The 18,541-nt window shown below is 39.7% G+C and overlaps 1 protein-coding gene across 3 annotated transcripts in view; it reads right to left on the minus strand.

Moving 5' to 3' along the window:
* GRIK3 (glutamate ionotropic receptor kainate type subunit 3) overlaps nt 1-18,541 on the minus strand; it is a 322,874-nt gene that overhangs the window by 59,708 nt on the left and 244,625 nt on the right. For all 3 annotated transcript variants that reach the window (XM_031962173.1, XM_031962172.1, XM_031962174.1), the window contains exon 9: nt 12,655-12,768. In XM_031962173.1, coding sequence (XP_031818033.1) covers nt 12,655-12,768 — 114 coding nt within the window. The remainder of the gene's footprint in view (nt 1-12,654; nt 12,769-18,541) is intronic.

The following is an 18,541-nucleotide window of genomic DNA, read 5'->3' on the forward strand; positions in this document are numbered from 1 at the left end:
CTTTGGATCTAGTCTAAATTTACATCCTTGGGATTTCCACCTGTTGTTTTTTCCCCATTTTTGTCCTCTGCAGCCAAATAACAAGTTGAATTACTCTTCCCCATGCCAGTCCTTTAACTATTTGAAGACAGATGTGTTTCCCCCAAGTCTTTTTTCTAGTCTAAATATACCCCAGTCTCTCACTTGCCTTCCTTAGGAATAGATTAGAATGTCAACTCCTTGGCCATGAGATGTTTGTCTATTCTTTGTATTGCCAATGCTTGTCACAGAATCTGTAACAACCACTTAATAAATGCTTATTGAATGACTGATTAGAAATGATAAAAGAAGGCTGAGCCTCTAGGATTAGAAAGCCTATAATAAGGCTAATGCATATACCTGCTGCATTACTGCTGCTTAATTAAAATCACAGACTCACAAATTATTGGATTTGGAAGAAACTTTTGTTATTGTCTAGTCAAATCCCTCCATGAATTGGGGTAGATGGTCAACCTGAAGCCCATAATGGGGGCAACTGGTTTGCCTATAGCCACACAATAAGTAGTGTGGTATTGTGGGAATAGCATTGGATTTGAAATTAAAAAAAAAAAAAAAAAAACCTTTGTTAGATAGCATTTTCATGACCTTGAAGAAACTGCTTTATCTCTATGCATGAAGTTTCCTCATCCAGAAAAGGGAGAAGTTTGATTAGGTGATCACCAAGATCCATTCCTGCTCTGAAACTTACGATCCTAAGCTTATTACTTGACAAAACAAAAGTTCAAAAATAAATTTAAAAAATAAAACTTATGGTCCTAATTTGCTGGAAGGATCATGCCTTGGCCCTCCTAATTCCAGCCTAGTGACCTTTTCACACATCACAGAGCCTCTTATTTAAAATGGTACTCAAGAGATTAAGTGTATACTGAGGGTGGGAAGGTATGGAAATAAGTTCCCATTTGAGACAGTGAACTTGGAAATGAAGCCTGGTCCCTCCACATGACCAGAGGCACTGGAATTATCAGACATGTATGCCATGTTTAATGGGTGAGAATTTCTTTGCTACAGTCTGAGGAATTTTAAGACTTTAGTGACATGAAGGCTAAGAAATTGCATGTATACCACATTGTGCAGTATTTCATTTGCTTCCAGCTTACTTTTTCATAGGATCACAGATCATAACTGGAAGAGACCTCAGGGATCATCCAGATCAACCAAATTGAGGTACAGTGAGGGGATATGACTTGCCAAAATCACACAGGTAGGACATAGGAAAGTCAGAATTTGAATTCAGGTCCCACAGGACTATTAATATCACATCACTGTACTATGTTGCTTTTCTTCTTCACACATTCTATAGCCCAATCAAATTGGCCTGCTGTGCAAGGCTGACCACTATGCTTGCACTGTGCCAGTCTCTTTCTCACCTCTACCTCTTAGAGTCCCCAGCTTCTTTCCAGGTTCTGGCCAAATACTATTTGTGTTTTAAATTAGATCACCCTATTTCACTCTATTTCACTTGGGATGGAAGTGCAGGATCATTGACCTGATTCGACTTTGATCAGCACAGGAGCTTTGTCCTGTTCCATTTCTAGTCTAGTTTGACTCACCCCTCTTTAGGTGATGTGGTGGCCTCCGATCACAAAAGAGTTCATCAAATTAATGCTATAACTAGTACAGATATCCACTTGGGTTAGCTTGCTCTAGCTCAGAAATTCTGAGTTGAACAGATCCACCACTTTCATCTTTCATGATATCAGGGGACACAGGCATGTATCATTGCGCCTTGCCCATAGGTTACAGTGTAATGTGCACTTGATTTGGAGTGAGAGGACCAGAATTTGAACCTAGTTTCTGCCATTTACTACCTGTGTGACTCTGGGAAAGGCATTCAACATGTCTGAGACCCAGTTTCTTCACAGATATAGTCAGAGGGTTGGATTAGGTGATTTTCAAGATCCTTTCTAGTTTTTATGATCCTGTGTTCCCTCACAAATCTGGCAAGTTTCCTCTAGATGCTCTTTACCTCAGCTCTGTACTCCTTCACTGTGGAGCCCAGAATTAAGTACAGTATACTAGATGGGATCTGATTAGGGCAGATGATGGTGGAATGATCACCTCTCTGATTCTGGACACTAAATCTCTCTTAATGCAACTTAAAAATGTGTTTGTTTTTTAGCTGCCATATCCAGCTTGTGGTCACTAAGCCTTTGGGTCTTTTAAACAAAGAAGCTTTGTCTCAACACAACTCTCCCATCTGGCAATGGTGAAGCTGATAATTGTATTTTGAACTTAGTTAGCAATCTGCTCTATATCCTTACCCTGTGCTTGCCTTTTTCACCATTGTTCTGTTTCTGTCAATCAGTTACAATAGCTCATTACAAAATCAACTTCCCCCAGGCCCACATTTACATTATCCTTGCATGAGACACCCGGCAGAAAGGGACACAACTAGGCTGCACCTGGAGCTGAGAATCAGTGAGTTCATAGCAGTCACTTGGCAAGGATGATGAGTTGGAAATGCGATGTGTTGTGGCATAATGAGCAGTGAATAAGGAGTCAAATCTTATCTCTCTTCTTTGCATCTTTATGACCTTGGGCAGGTATCTTCTTTGATGATCTGTTAAGCATCATGTGTTCAATTATCATCTTGAAAAAGATGATTCCTAGATCTATACATCCAGCCCTAATGTTTCTCCTGAGCTCCAGGTCATTGTCATTTGGATGGTGTGTAGGTATTTCCAACCTAGTGTGTCTAAAACAGAACTCATTCATTACCCATCCCTTCCAAATCCTCTCATCTTTTTAATTGTTTCAATACTGTCAAACGTGTCCTTTCCAGTCACCTGGGATCACAACCTTGGAGTCGTCATTGATTCCGCTCTCACTCACTTCACATATCCAATATGTTTTTTGTTGTTTTTAATCTGAAAAACATCTCTCATATAAACTCTTCTCACATACTCATATCTTTAGTTCACATACTGCCTGAACTATTGCATCAATAGCTTTCTAAATGGTCTCTCTCTTCAAGTCTTTCATAACTCCAATCCATCCTCTACTCAACTATCAAGTTGAGTTTTCTACAGAGTAGATCTGACCGTGTCATCTTTCTGCTGAGGAGCTCCAGTGGTTCTCTGTTACTTTCAGGATCAAATATGAATTTCTTTGTTTGACATGTGAAGCTATTTATAACCTTGTCCCTTCCTACCTTTCCAGTCTTCTGATTTACTCCTTTCTATGATCCAGTTACATTGTAGTTCCTTGAACAAGACACTCCACTTCCCATCTCCATTACTTGACACCCATTACTCGCTATGTTTAGAGTCTTCTGTCCCCTTATCTCTAGTTGTTGGCCTCCTTGTTTTATTTTTTTTAATAGTATTTTAATTTTCCCCCAGTTACATGTAAAGAAAATGTTTAGGATTCATTTTCACAAGATTTTGAGTTTCTGTTTTCCCTCCTTCCTTCCCCTTCTCTCTTCTGAAAATTGTAGGTAATTTGATATAGTTTATACATGTAGTATCATGTAAAACATACACACACACACACACACACATATATATATATATACAAATATATAATATGGTATGTACTTAGCTTAGCTATTTATATGCTGTATCTCCTATTAAATTGGGAGCTCTTTGAGAGCAGAGACCATGAAAAACATTACTTTTTGATATATTTCTCAGAACTTAGTGTAATGCTTAGCACATTGTAAGCATTTCATAAATGGCTATTGACTATATGATTTCACTTTTCTGTATCTCACTGTCTTTATTTGCAAAATAATCAGGTTAGACTAGATGATCACTAAAATCTCTTCCAGCTCTAACATTCTGTGATCACAGTAATACAAGGTTGAGGGACTAAGCAATAGAATGTGGGAGTAAAGGGAACACCCCTCAGAAAGATACATTAGCTTTACCCTATCCCACTGAGAAAACTGTGGAATAGTGTCTAGAGTTTAGGTCTGGAGTGAGGAAGAACTGAGTTCAAATACATCCTCAAACACTTAATGATCTTGGGCAAGTCACTTGACCACTGCTGCCCCAGTTTCCTCATCTGTAAAAATGTGAATAATATTAGTCCTATCTTCAAAGGTTCTTGTGAGGAGAAAATAAGAGAATATTTGTGAAGCATTTTGTAAACTTCAAAGTATTATATAAATTCTAGTTATTGTTATCACTGTTGCTATTCCTTTAGTGTTCTCTTTCTCATTTTGGTTTTTACCTGGCCACGAAGTAGGGAATGAGTCCTTTTGCATCTCTCTCCCCCTGTCAATTGTCAGAGCTAACACAGTTTAAAACCCTTTTCTGCATTGGTCAACTCCAAGACAAGAAAGAATTTTCTCATTACCTACTATAGGAATCTCCTCCCTCATATCCTGAGAGGAATGTTTAAACATCCAATGATAACTTTTCTGTCATTTTGTGGTCTGTGGTTGGACCACATATGGAGTATTTCACTTAACTTTTGGAGCAACATCTTAAAAAAGACATTGACAAAATTAAGCACATCCAAAGAAAAGATTATGAAAAGATTGAATATAATTTTATATGAAAACTAATTGAGGGAACTGGGGATATTTAGACTTGGGATGGAAGGAAAGGTAATGTGATAGTGTTATTTGAAGGATTAAGTATATTCTTTGCCTCCATAAGACAAAATCATGGAAATGAATAGAAATTGCAGAGAGACAGATTTTGGTTTAACAGAAGGAAAACATTTCTTAACCATTTGCTGTCGTCCAGTCGTGTCCAACTCTTCATGACTCCATGAACCATAGAATAATATCAAGGCTGTCTATTTTTATTTGTTCATTTGATTTGGAGGGTTTGTTGTTTTGTGGTTCTTGTTTTTTATGGTTTGCCTTTTCCTTCTCCGGTGGATTAAGGCAAACAGAGATTAAATGTCTCACCCAAGATCACATAGCTATTACATGTCTGAGGACAAATTTGAATTCAGGTTCCTGACTCCATGTCCAGTGCTCAATTTAGTGAGCATCCTAGCTGTCCTCTTAACTATTAGAGTTATCCAAAAGTGAAAAGGAGCACATCAGGAAGTAGTTATCAATGGCGACATGTTGACCATTTCTCATCGATTTTGCAAAAGGCATGTTTGATTAGGGATAGTTTGGAATAGATTTCTTTCTAACTGTGATATTCTGGGATGTCTGTGGACTAGCCACTGGGACTGGCTGAGCTTGGTGGGATTAACCTGCTCTCAATGACTAACATCTGGTCTGGCTGCCAAGTGATACTGTCATCTTATCACTTAATGGGTGCTCTTCCCAGATCTACCTTCAGTCTGATACTCAGCATTTCTCTCTTTTTTTTTTGAGGTCCCAGGGACAGTCCTCGCAGGACAATCTGGTTTTCACAGGCCATTTTTGTTTGAATAAACCATAGCAGTATAGTATAGTGAAAAGAGAGCTGGATTTGGAATCAGAGAAGCTGAGTTCAAATCCCAGCCTGTCCTCTGCTGCTTATATACTTTTGGAGAATCACTTTCCTTTTTAGGGTCCGCATTTTCCTCATCTATAGAATGAATTAGTTGGATTTATTGTCTTTTTTTAGCCTTCTAGCTCTATGACTTAAGTCCCTCTTATCAGATCTACAAAAACAGAATTCTTTTTGTTTGTCATTAAGTCAATTGAGTTTAAATGGCTTGCTTTGCCTGGGTCACATAGGTAGAAAGTATTAAATGTCTGAGGTTGAATCTGAACTCTGGTGCTCTTGACTCAGGACCAGTTCTCTAGCCACTGCACCATCTAGCTGCCCCTTGTTGTGTACAATTCTTAGCCATTGTAAGGAAAGAGCATTTCTTCAGGTGCTACATCAAATTAGTTTTAGTTAGGGAAGTACTTTTAAACACTCTGAACTCTGGGGAGTCTTCTTAAGAAGTAAAGACTCCCAAAAAACCTTTACCAAACTTTGAGAGGATAGACAGTCCTATTCTCTGTCCTAAGCTCCTCAGGCCTCCAGACAGATTTGTTTACATTAGATTTTTAAACAGCCCCGTCCAGGTTCCTTGAAGAGGGGATCACTGCCTGACAGATCCACAGAAAGAGTGTCTATTATCTGATTCCAAAAGGGGCTCTTGACTTTTTTTAGCAGTTCTCAGAAAATCACTTTTCCAACCTAATTTGGTATAGAAAAGCAAGTCTTGTGCTTTTAGCTCAGCACTACAGTCAATCTCTGCCTCCCCTTCATCATTGACCAAAGTAGATTGAGGGAAGTAGGTGAGAAGAGGCTTATTAGGAAGAGACCAAACTGTGAGAAATGGGTGCTTCAACTGGAGGAGAAAGCAAGCGAGAGAGGAAGAACAAGAGGCTGGTCCATCAGAGCTCTCCAAAACATCGCAAATATGAAACACTGTAGGCTCTCCCCACATGCAAGTTACAAATGCACCATACAAAGAAGTGTTTACCACAAACCTGACTTCTCTCCACAGCTTAACACTCACTGTGATAGGTTATTAAACAAGAAAGAACCCATTTATGATGTAAGTAACATCCTCACAAACTTCTTAGCAGATTCTATCTCCTTCCTGTGTTCTTTACAATCCTTGGTCACTGTACCCTCTCCTGCCATTGTGTCAATTCCTTAATGTCACCAAAGGTTAAGTACCCCCCATTTCCATAAAGGCTCCCCAGACACCTTGTTCCCCTGTTCTCTCTTCAGATCCCTCCCCAACACTCTCCTCTAAAATTAGCAATTCATTTGTGAGCCCACCACAGCAACTGGATCTATACATCTCCATATAAATACGCTGGCTTCGGAGCAGCTGTAAAATGCTATTAATTTCGGGAAGTGCTTTGGGGACGGCATACATATTTAACAGCAGAAGCACTGAGCATTAAGACGGGGCTCGCCTTGGTAATGTGTCTCCAGGCCGGCAACATTTCCTAGGGGGTAATTCTGAACTCCACGAGCTACTTATTCATGGACTATTTCACAATTTATTACTGGAAATGTCCAGACAGCCAATTCACAAGCTCTCTCGGCTGCTAATCGATTGCTCAGTGAAGGTGCCCTCAATTTCATAACTTTATGCTCTCATATTGCTCTGGGAGAACGGTGGTGGTAGTTGGGGTAATATTTCTCTTCAACAAGTCACAAAAAACAGGAGCCTAGAAAAATAACCTTTTCCAGCTTTGTGTTTCTAAGGCTCTTGTTCTGGTTTTTCTAAAATCACTTACAACAACATGGAGCCCTGCCCAGCATTAAGTTATCTCTTGACAGGGTCCATGGACTTAGAACTTCAGGAGAGGTTTTGGGAGGGTTGTCCGAGTGGAAAATCTTGTTCTAGGTATATCACAGTACCCTTCGTAATCCCCTTATTCTATTTCAGTGTTTACAGATTCACACAAATGATAGATATAAAATCTATATATCTGTCATATAAATACACAGAGTATGTGTCCTAGTGACGTTCACACCCAGAACACAAAATCACACAGAACACATACATCCTAATGCAGACACAAAGAAAACACAAAGAAAACAGACCTAATACTGACACACAAAATGGACTCAGCCTCAATATACCCACAGATGCAATCATTCCAACACAGACACAAATAGACACACAAAGACAATGAATCCAACAATGACAAAGAAAACACATCTATGACTCAGTAGACATGTAGACCATACACACACCCTACCACAAACAGGATTCAATAGACCTCCCAAAATATGTGCCCCAACATAAGATACCTGTAGAACATACACATCATAATGGACACATAGCATACCCCACAAAAAACAGATGTGTGATTCACTTGACACACAGAACATACTAACACAGACACGGCTCAAAGAATATACAAATACACTTGACAAAAAACACAAGTAGAACAACACATCCTAATTCAGACACAAGCATTCCCTACCTTCAAAAAACAAAAACAGATGCAGAACTCACCAAATAAACAGAATGTATGCACAAGCCCATAACTCAATGGATATAAAGAATGTAATACACAGTCCAATACAAGACACACATAATGTACAGATGTACTAACAGATACGGAGAACAGTTCTCCAAAATAGATTTGTGATTTAATAATCACACAAAACACACACACACACACACACACACACACACACACACACACACACACATCTCTGGCTCTTTTTAGTAGCCTAATGCATGTCCCAAGCTTCTAAAACAGAGGAGCCAGCTATGAACATGGTGTTCTCCTCTGTGGCTAGGAATGAGTGCTCATTCATGTACTGCTAAAAGAACAGTCCTAGGAGGCTGAAGTTTGGTCCTAGGTAGGACCAAAGATAGGTGTCAGGCAGGTTTCTCACTCAGCCTGCTTCCTTTCTTTACCCCCTACCCTGGCAGGAGTGGAAGAATAGAAGGAAGAAGGGGTGCTGTTATCAATACATCTATCCCTGCACCTCTCTATGGGTGGGCAGGCTGCTTGGGAGCTACATGGGAGAGGGAATCCTTCTCCTACCCTTCCCCTCTCTACCTAACACCTCAAGGCCCAGGCCCTGGGTTCAGGACACAGAGATCTAGGGCTCAGGGAGACAACCTGTTATAAGTGGAGGCAATATAAGAAACAGATCCCTCCACAGCATATTGACTTAGAAAACAACAAATTAATATGCGTCTATGTTGTATTTTTATTTATTTTGTTAAACATTTCCTAATTATAATTTTAATCTGCTTCACTGCACTGGGAATGGAACTTGTGGCCCCCCCAGGCAGCAAATCTGACACCCAAACTAGTGGAATGAATGAAGCACCAGACTAAAGAGTCAGCCAAGACCTAGCTGCAAAACCTTAGGCACCTAGTTAGTAGCCATATAATCTTGGGCAAATCACTTAACTTTGATGGGTCTGTTTCCTCATGGTTAAATGAGGGGGTTGTACATGAAGACCTTTAAGGTGTCTTTCACCTCAAAGTTCCAACCCTATGGCCTGGAGCTGAAGGGCTAAGGTGTTAAGGTTTTAGGATCTTAGGACAGAGGGATTTAAGGCAGGGGTCCTCAAACTTTTTAAATAGGGGGCCAGTTCACTATTCCTTAGACTGTTGGAGGGCCAGACTATAGTAAAAACAAAAACTTTGTTTTGTGGGCCTTTAAATAAAGAAACTTCATAGCCCTGGGTAAGGGGGATAATGGTCCTCAGCTGCTTCATGTGGCCCACAGGCCATAGTTTGAGGACCTCTGATTTACTGCGTTGAATATTGTGTGGCTCAGCACCCTGAGGGCTCAGGATTTGGGAGAAGTACAGATAAAAAGAGCTTATAATGATTAACTATCCTAGGGAGAGGGGTGGGTCATCCTTCCTCTCCTACCTTCTAACCCATCCCCTCCTCACCACCTGCTCAAGAGACCATACTTTTCTTCACTGCCAGAAAAGGAGCAAAAGGAAGTCTAGAAATCACAGGGCCATTTTGACTATGGAAGTGAGTAGTTCTTACATGCCTGGACTGACTGCCCACTTATTTTTCCTGTCAATCAAGCAGCAGTTGCTGTGACAACCAACATATGCACTCATGCACACCCACACTGATGCGTGTGTGTGTGTGTGTGTGTGTGTGTGTGTGTGGTTTATGTTCTTCTCAGAAATGTAGGACATAAAAAGCCTGGGGATGGGCAGAGGAAGCAGCTGGACCCTTTGAAATCATCCAGTCCAGTTTTTCTCACTTCAAAGATCAGGAAACTGAAACCAATGGTTTGCCCAAGTTCATACAGTGTCATAAGAGGCAGAGGTGGAATGTGAAATCACTTACAAAGCACCTTCCTCCTGCACCAAGCTGCTGCCTTGTGACTCACATTTAATGAATGGTTGTTGAATTGAACACTCCATTGTCTCCCACCTCTATGAGGGCAGTCCACCTTTTGCTGATCCAGAGGAACAATAAAAATCAATGAAATTCAGAAACCCTCTTGCCCTTTGTACACTAAGGCAACCCACTTAGACAAGTCTACCATGTTACCATTTTGCTGAACTCTTATTATAGCAATGGGGATGGGCACACTCCAGTAACCATTAGAAAGATGACCATGGGCAGCTAGGTAGGTGGCTCAGTGGATAGAACACCAGTCCTAAAGTCAGGAGGACCTGAGTTCAAATCTGGTCTCAGACACTTAACACTTCCTGGCTGTGTGACCCCTGGGCAAGTCACTTACCCCCAATAGCCTCAGCTTAAAAAAAATAAGATGATTACATTGACTTAGGGTTCAGTCTTTATGAAGGTGAGACCAGAAGTTGGTGTCTGAGCAGTCTTTGACTAGGATTAGGGCTTAGTCTACACTAGTTCAGCCAGTTTTTAGCAGGGACCAGGGTTCATTCAGCCAATGTCAGTGTGCTTCCACCGTGTGAATGCCTAAGATAAGCCTACCTCAAAAAGAGCAACTCCCTATCTCCATAATACTTTATACTCCATCAGTATTTTCTTTTACAATAACCTTATTAGGCAGGTATTATTATCCTATGCATCTAGATGGTCCAGTGCATAGAGTATTATACTTAGAGTAAAAGAGACTTGAGCTCAAATTTTTCTTATCTGTAAAATTGGGGTTATAATATAACCTATCTCCTAAGATTGTGAGGATTGAATGAAATAACATGTAAAGCATTTTGCAAAACTTTAAAACACTATAAAATGATAATATTATATTTTTATAGATGAGGAAACAGGTTTAGAGAGGTAAGATGACTTGTCCAAATCACAGAATATTAGAGCTGTAAGAGACCTTAGAGTCACATAATCCAACTTGCAGGAGAATAAAAATATTTCCTACAATATACTTGACAACAGGTCATCTTGTCTTTGCTCATAAAAATCTAGTGATGGGGAACTTACTACCTCTTGAGGGACACCAATTCCTTTTTAGACAGCTCTAATGGTTAAGAAATTTTTCCTTTCTCCCAAGACTAAAAATATGCTTCTGTAACTTAAACTCATTGTTGGTATTACATGTAATTGTGCTCTCTAGGGTCAAAGAGAAAGAGTTTAATCCCACTTGCGCATCATTCCTTCAGCCACTTGCAGAAAATTATCATGTCCTTCCAATATTCCCCAGTTTATTCAAATGAATCTCCTATGACATGATCTCAATGTTCTTCACTAACTTGGCTGTTCTCCTTTACTACTCTAGTTTGCTGATGGTTTTTTTAAATGTTGTGCCCATGTCACAAAGTCAATAAATGACAGGATTAGAAATCAGATCCGAATCTTCTGATTATAAATTTGTCAGTCAACAAGCATTTATTAAGTGCTTCTGTGTGCTTTCTACTGTCTAAATGCTGAGCTCAGAAAGACAAATGTCCTTAGGAGCTCACATTCTAAAGGGGTAAATAGCCTGTGAATAAGTAGGTCCAAAATGATTCTAGAGAATAGATGGGAGGTAAATTAAGAGTACTAGGCTGAAGTAATGAGGAGAGACTATCCACAGAAAGGCTGAATGTAGGGAAGTCAGAAGGGAGGAATAAGAAAAGAGAGCTTTCTAGGTACTTTCCATGACACTAAATCCCTCTCCAGGCCAATGCTCTGTTTCCATGGTAGATTCCATGGTAGATTTTGTTAATCAAGTAAACTGTGCCCTGTCAGCTTTACCATGGCTATGAATGTTTCCAAGACTTCCATCTAGGTAGACTATGACCCAGGGCATTATCAAACTAATTAATACCCCTTCCTCTCCATTGGCAACATCTGGAAGCCAGAAGGAAATCAGAGTACAGAAACAAGATGCTGGCTTCTGAGTTGAGAGGGAGGCAATAGAAAAACATAGGATTTGGGTGATGACCAATATTCCCAGATCACTGGTCTCTGTATAATTAGTATTGACTATATGGAAGTTGAAATTCTCTTTGAGAAGGGAGTGAAGATAGTTTTTAAAGTTTCTCCTTTTTCACATTCACCTGTTTCTCTAAGAACATAGATTGCAGCCTCTTCCCCTCTATACTTCTACACAGTAACCCATCCAAACCACCCTAGTGATGGGATTCTTAATAAGGGAGTAGGACTCTCCAGCTGTGCCCCTAATCGGCTAAATCCTTTTGTCCCTAGTCCCTCCATCCCTCATCCTTCTATCTTCTGATCTTCAGTCCTTGTTCCCTCCATCCCTAGTCTTTTTACATATGGTCTGTCAATTCCAGGTCCTATATCCTCAGTCTCTCTGCTCCAGCCCTCATTGTTCATCCCAAACCTGTGTCTGGGGACTAAGGATGCCAATTGCCTACGCTAAGGTTTATTTAGATGTTCATGAAAGCCTCCTGTATAGATTCATGAGATTATGAACTGAGAAGGACTTGAGAGATCATCTTATGCAGCACCTTTATTTTACAGATAAAGAATTGGGAAGGGGAGGTAGTAGTTGCCCAGATTCTCATTAGTGGTAAATAGGTAGCAGAACGGAGATTCAAACCCAGGTCCCTGAGCTTCAAATTCTAAGCTGTTGCACTTTGAACTATGCCAGATATTCAGTTCCTTCTTCCCTTGTACCCCCAACCTGTCCTACCTACCCTTAACCCATTAGCTCCTTCACTGCTTCCTTGAAAAAACTCCATTGGGAAGTGGGCACTATTTCCCAAACATAGCAAGCCTATGATTGGAAAATGAATTGCTCTCCTTTTATTTGCTTCTCCCTTTATCCCTTGATTTAATATTCCCTGGGAAGGTCACACAGAGTTGAAGCTTCTTACCAGCACAGTGGTGACAATGAGGGATCTGTTGGTCAAGGAGTCAGTGACGTTGGGACCCCGACCCTTAGCAATCTCTGTGATATTGAGGCCATCAGCAGGACACCACACACCCACCTGGACAGAAGGACAGAAGCACAGACAGAAACATGAGAGTATTAGAATTCTAAAAGGCAATTTAAAAAAGAAATTGAGAACTCAAAGAACCTGAGCTTAAGCATCAGATCTGCTGCTAGGTTAAATATATGAACTCTTCCCCTCTCTGAATCTCAGCTTCAACAAGGAGGTCAAAACTAAGAAATTTCAAAGATATCCTCCACCCCTGACATTCTAGGATTCTGTGACATCTCAGAGGAAACGTATGGAATTTAGATCAATTAAAACTTGCATTCTTTGCCCCTCTGTCATTACTGGAAAATCTCCCCTTTTTTAGTGCCCCATGAAGATGGGCAGAATCCTAGTTAGAAGGGACTTCAGAGGGGCAGCTTAGTACAGCCACCCCTTTATATATACTGAAACTGAGTTCCAGAGGAGTCAAGTGGCTTGTCCAAAATTACAAGGTGGAAGAGCCAAAGTTGGATCTTAGGTGTTCTTACTCCACAGAACCACAGACTTTGAGAGCTGGAGGGAACCTGAGAAAATACTAAATCAAAGTCCTAATTAAACAAAAATCATCTCTTCTACATCCCCACAAGTGGCTATCAATACTTTATTTTTAGGCATTTAACATTAAGTAATTTTTCCCAAATAAGATCATAGATTGAGAGATGGAAGCAACCTCAGAGACCATCTAGTCCAATATCTTCATTTTACAGATGAGGAAATTGAGGAACAGGAGATGAAGTGACTTGGACTTAGTCATGGCCACATTAAATAGTCAGGAAGACTTGCTTAGATTCTCAAACAGCAGGGCCAGCACTTCTTCTTGGGGTATTAGCTTCTGTCATTAGAACATAACTTTAGGGGTGACAACATGGATGGAGCCTGGGTCCTGGAATCAGGAGGACCTAAGTTCAAATCCAAACCTCAGAAACTTACTGACTGTGGACAAGTCACTTAACCCCAATTGTCCCCAATCTTCTTGAGGGCAGGGACTATCTATGTTGATGCTTCTGTTTGTATTCCCAGCCCTTAGCACAGTGCCTGGAATATAGTAAGTGCATAATAAATGTTTGTTGCCTATTGAATGCCGCCTAAACACTTCCCTTCTGCAAATGGCACCTGGTAACTCATCAAGGTTTCTCTTATGGAAAGAAACAATTCCTGTATTATCTGTAATTTAAGAATACCCTCAATAGGGTTGTTGTAAGGTTTAAGTAAATTAGCATGTTTTTTTAAACCTTTAAGTTCAATGTGGATGTGAGTTATTAGTGTTATTACAAAATCTATTCATTAGAAGCACTATAGTAAAATGGATATTATGATGGAATATATGTCTGAAATATAGGAAGCAAGCATGAGCTAGCCTTAGAACTAGGGGAGACTTGAGTTCAAGTTTCTCCTCAGACACATATTGGTTGTATTGTTCTGGGCAAATTATTTAAACTCTCAGGATTCTAGGCACCTATTTACATCCCTAAGTTGAGGAGAAGGTGCTGAGCTATATTGGTAAAGGGAGCTAGGAAGATCTAAGTTCAGATTCTGCCATCTTTGAAACATATGGCTATATGATCCTGCAAGTCACAGCATCTCAGTGTTGTAGGTATTTTTCTAAAGACAATATGTTACTGATCTAACCATTTGGGAAAGCAATCTGGAATTATGGCCAAAGAGTTAAAAAACAGTGTATACCCTTTAACCTAGCAATACCACTATGAGGTTTCTTTTCCAAGCTGATAAAGAAAAGAAATTATATGTTGTAAAATATTTATAGCAACTCTCTTTGATGGCAAAGAACTGGAAATTGAAGGGAATGGTTAAAGAAGTTGTGGTATATTTTGTGATGGAATACTACAGTACTATAAGAAATGATGAAATGGTGGATTTTAGAAAACAATGAAAGACTTGTATGAAATAATGAAGAGTGAAATGAGCAGAACCAAAAGAACATTGTATGATGTAACAGCAATATTATTCTATTTAACAACTCTGAATGACTAAATCATTTTGAGCATTATAAATATTCAAATTACCTTACAAAGGACTTATGAAGGAAGATGCTATCTAGATCCAGAGAAAGAACTGATAAATGGAAATATGTATAGTATGATTTTACATATATACATATAATTGCATTCTAGGGCAGAGTATGGAGGTTGGCAGAAAAAAAATAAAAAGTGCCCAACAGAAAACAAAAGAAAACACAGAAAAGCAGGGTCATTTTGAAAATGATGTATAGTATTTATTACACAGTTTGTTTTTCTAAAGTAAACTGTAAAGTGGAAATTCATGATTTTATATTGAATCTTCTTTTTATGCTGTGCTGTATAAAAGGAAATTTTATCTTTCTGTATTTGAAGCTCAAAATGAATAATTCTTTTCTTTTTTTTAAGATAGTATGTTGCAGAATAGTGCAAACCCTTATTAGTAAAGGGTCTTCATTTTGGAATTCCCTATATATGATATCAGAGGATTAGTTCCTATCCTATAGCAGTTGATTCAGAGGAATTCAGAGATAATCAAAGAGAGGAGATGGCCCCAAATATGGCAAATAAGAGATAATGTCAGGGAGATAATGAGAGCTTATTTTATCAGGTGAATTACCTTGAGAAGGCAAAAACACATACTCTGGGAGGAAGGTGGTCACTTTTTTTTCCCAGAGGAAGAGATCAGGACAGTAATATTTCAAAGACCACTGAGGCTGATCTGACCAGCTGGTGACAAACAGGGGAAAATTCTCTCCAAGAGTTCTGTCTTGCTAGGAAGTTGAAGGCTATTTTAAATTCAGACTAGACTGAAATCTCCCTCACATCCCCATTTACTTCCTTTGATATGTGTGTGTGTGTGTGTATGTGTGTGTGTACTGGTGAGAGAAGTGAACAGGAGGGGAGGATGAATGAAAATTTATTTCCCCAAGAGCTCTTGGTGAACTTAACTATGGAATCATAAAATCTTAGAGCTTAAAGGGACTTCAGAGGGTATAGAGTTCAATTTCTACCTGGGCAGAAGTCCACTTGGCAACATTATCCATAAGTGGTTCTCCAGCCTCTGAATTTGAAGACTTCCAGTGATGGCAAACTCACTTTCAGGTCTCTTAATTGAGCAGGTCTCTTAAACTTCTCTAAGACTTATAGTTTCTTCCCCTTTTACATACATCATTATTGATTCCCATATAGCCTTTGATAGAGATTTTTAAAAACTTTAAAAAACATAAATAAGCAGCATGATAAATATGGGAAAATCTATAGAAGAATTTTACATGTTTAATATACATCGTATTATTTGCTGTCTAGGGGAGGGGAGAAGGGGAAAGGAGGGAGAAAAAATTTGGAACACAAGATTTTGCAAGAGTGAATGTTGAAAACTATCTTTGCGTATATTTTGAAAATAAAAAGCTATTAAAAATACTTATTGTTTTTTCAACTGTAAAATGAGCATAGTAAAAATGGTGACCTCACAGTGTCACAGGCTGGATCTCTAAATGGTCTAGCATTGTTTCTACATGATCAGAGAGAGAAGTCAAGTATCATAATAGTGCAGTATGCTTAACTTGGGGTCACAAAGAATCTAGTTCAAATCCTGCTTCAGACACATACTACATATGATAATTTGGTCAATTTCCTAATGTGTAAGGAGGGTAACAGCCTTTCACAAGACTATTGTAAGAATAAAATGAGATAATATATGAAAAGCTCTCTGTAAACCTCAAAGTTCTGCATAATGTTAGCTATCATTAAGGAGAGGCCAGTATTTTTCCTCCATCAAGAAACTCAGAACATGATACTCCAAAGTAGCTTGATTAGCACAGTGGAGAGTTAAACAATCACTTTACTTAGTCTTGACACTAGAGTTCAATTAAGATAGCCTTGAGACTCTTTATCTTTTTTTCAGCTGCCATCGTATACTCTTGTCTTATATTGAACTTATGGTGGCACCCCCATACATACACCCACCCTTAGATCTTTCTAAAATATTTATAAAATCTCAGGTCTCCCCCAAATTCATGTTTTGTTCTCTACTCCCCTGTCCTCTGCTCTACTGGAAACAGTCTGTTCTCTTAAAGCTGCTCATGCCCTTTCTGTCCTTGGCCAACCTCAGGAGGAAATCGTCCTCTTTGAGGAACCCAGGAAACTTAATCAATTAACCAGAGAGGCAGACTACAAATATCCCATTAAGAGAGCTGTGCAAACCAGATAGCAAAGAGACATGTAATTATGCTCCAGTAATTCTGCCTTAATCCTCCCAACACCCAAGCGGGAAGGATCAGGGCCCATCCGGCTTAACAAACAGTAGGGCAAACACAATACTGAAAGGCTGTGATCCGACACTTGGCCAGCCATTCTGCACCCCCTCCCTCTGCCTTTGCTGCCTGAGTGATGGAGAATATGTGTCCTGGAGAGGACCTGGCAGGGATTAGACCAAAGTAGACTGAGTGGTCCAATGCTCACATGTCGTAAACTGAGATTAAAGTCCAGAGGAGGTATGGAATTCTAGAGCCTGCAGACAATCCTGCTGGCTCCCACAATCCATCCCAGAGTTGGGTACATAATGGATGATCAATAAAAATTGTTCAATGTATTTTTTCATGAATTTATTCAATCATGCAATTTAGCCAATGTATATTATATGGCATTAGAAGCAAAGCTAAATGGTTTAGATATAAAGATTAAACAAAATAAAAGTCTCTACCTTCAAAGAGCTTAAATTCAAATGATTGTGTGAGAAATATGGCATGTATATATATGAAGATAATGCAAAGTACGGAATGACAGAAGCAAAGGAGAACTCCAAAGTGCTCAAAAAATTTGAGAATTTGAAAAACACTTTAATATGAGATGTTCAGTGAAGTGGCACCTGTGCTGAGCCTGGCAGAAAGGGAAATATTCTGAAAAGTGGAGATGAAAAGGTAATGCATCCAAGGCATGAGAAGCCTCCTCCTCCTACTACCTTCCCTCTTTTTTTTCCTTTCCTTTTTCCCTCCTTCTCCCTCCTTCCATGCCCCACTTCCTCCCTCCATAACTCCCTTCCCTTTCCTCCTTCCTTCTTTCTTTCCTTCCTTCTTCCTTCCTTCCTTCTTTCCTTCCTTCCCTCCTTCCTTCCTTCCTTCCTTCTTCCCTTCTTTCCTTCTTACCTTCCTTCCTTCTTACTTTCCTTTCTTCCTTCTTACCTTCCTTCTTACTTTCCTTCCTTCCTTCCTTCTTACCTTCCTTTCTTCCTTCTTACCTTCCTTCCTTCCTTCTTACCTTCATTTATTTCTTCCTTTCCTCTCTCCCTTCACACTTCCTTTTTTCTTCCCTAGTTTCTTCCTTTCCTTAAGGATGAGGATAAGCACTGAGCTTTCTCTTTCTGCCAAACCTGTCCAAATGTCTCCAAAGGTAAAGCTCAGATAGAAGGATGGTGAAAGGGCAGTCAAAGGTATTTTTCAGCATCATACTATTTCCCCCTCTTAATCTGGCTTTGATCAGCCAGAAGGAAAATTGCAAAGCATTCTTCCACCAAGGTTTGAAATTTGTAAACTAATTGGTCAAGGGGACAGGGAAGGCACTCCTTAAGGAGTTTCAGGCAAAGCCTATCTTCCCCCATTCCCTGGAAAACCCCAAATCCCCAAAATGAAGTATCGACCAGAAGTACACATGGGCAGAGCACCCACGGCTCAGAGATGAGAACTGACTAATCCTCCCCAATCCATTCCTGCACTTCAGACAGTTCTCAGCCCATCCATTGAAATTCACCAACCCAGGTCCAAGACTCTGGCATGAACTCAGCTACTGAGATTCAAGGTTAACAGTCA

This window comes from Sarcophilus harrisii, chromosome 3 (genome assembly GCF_902635505.1).
Source record: "Sarcophilus harrisii chromosome 3, mSarHar1.11, whole genome shotgun sequence".
Classification (NCBI taxonomy): domain Eukaryota; kingdom Metazoa; phylum Chordata; class Mammalia; order Dasyuromorphia; family Dasyuridae; genus Sarcophilus; species Sarcophilus harrisii.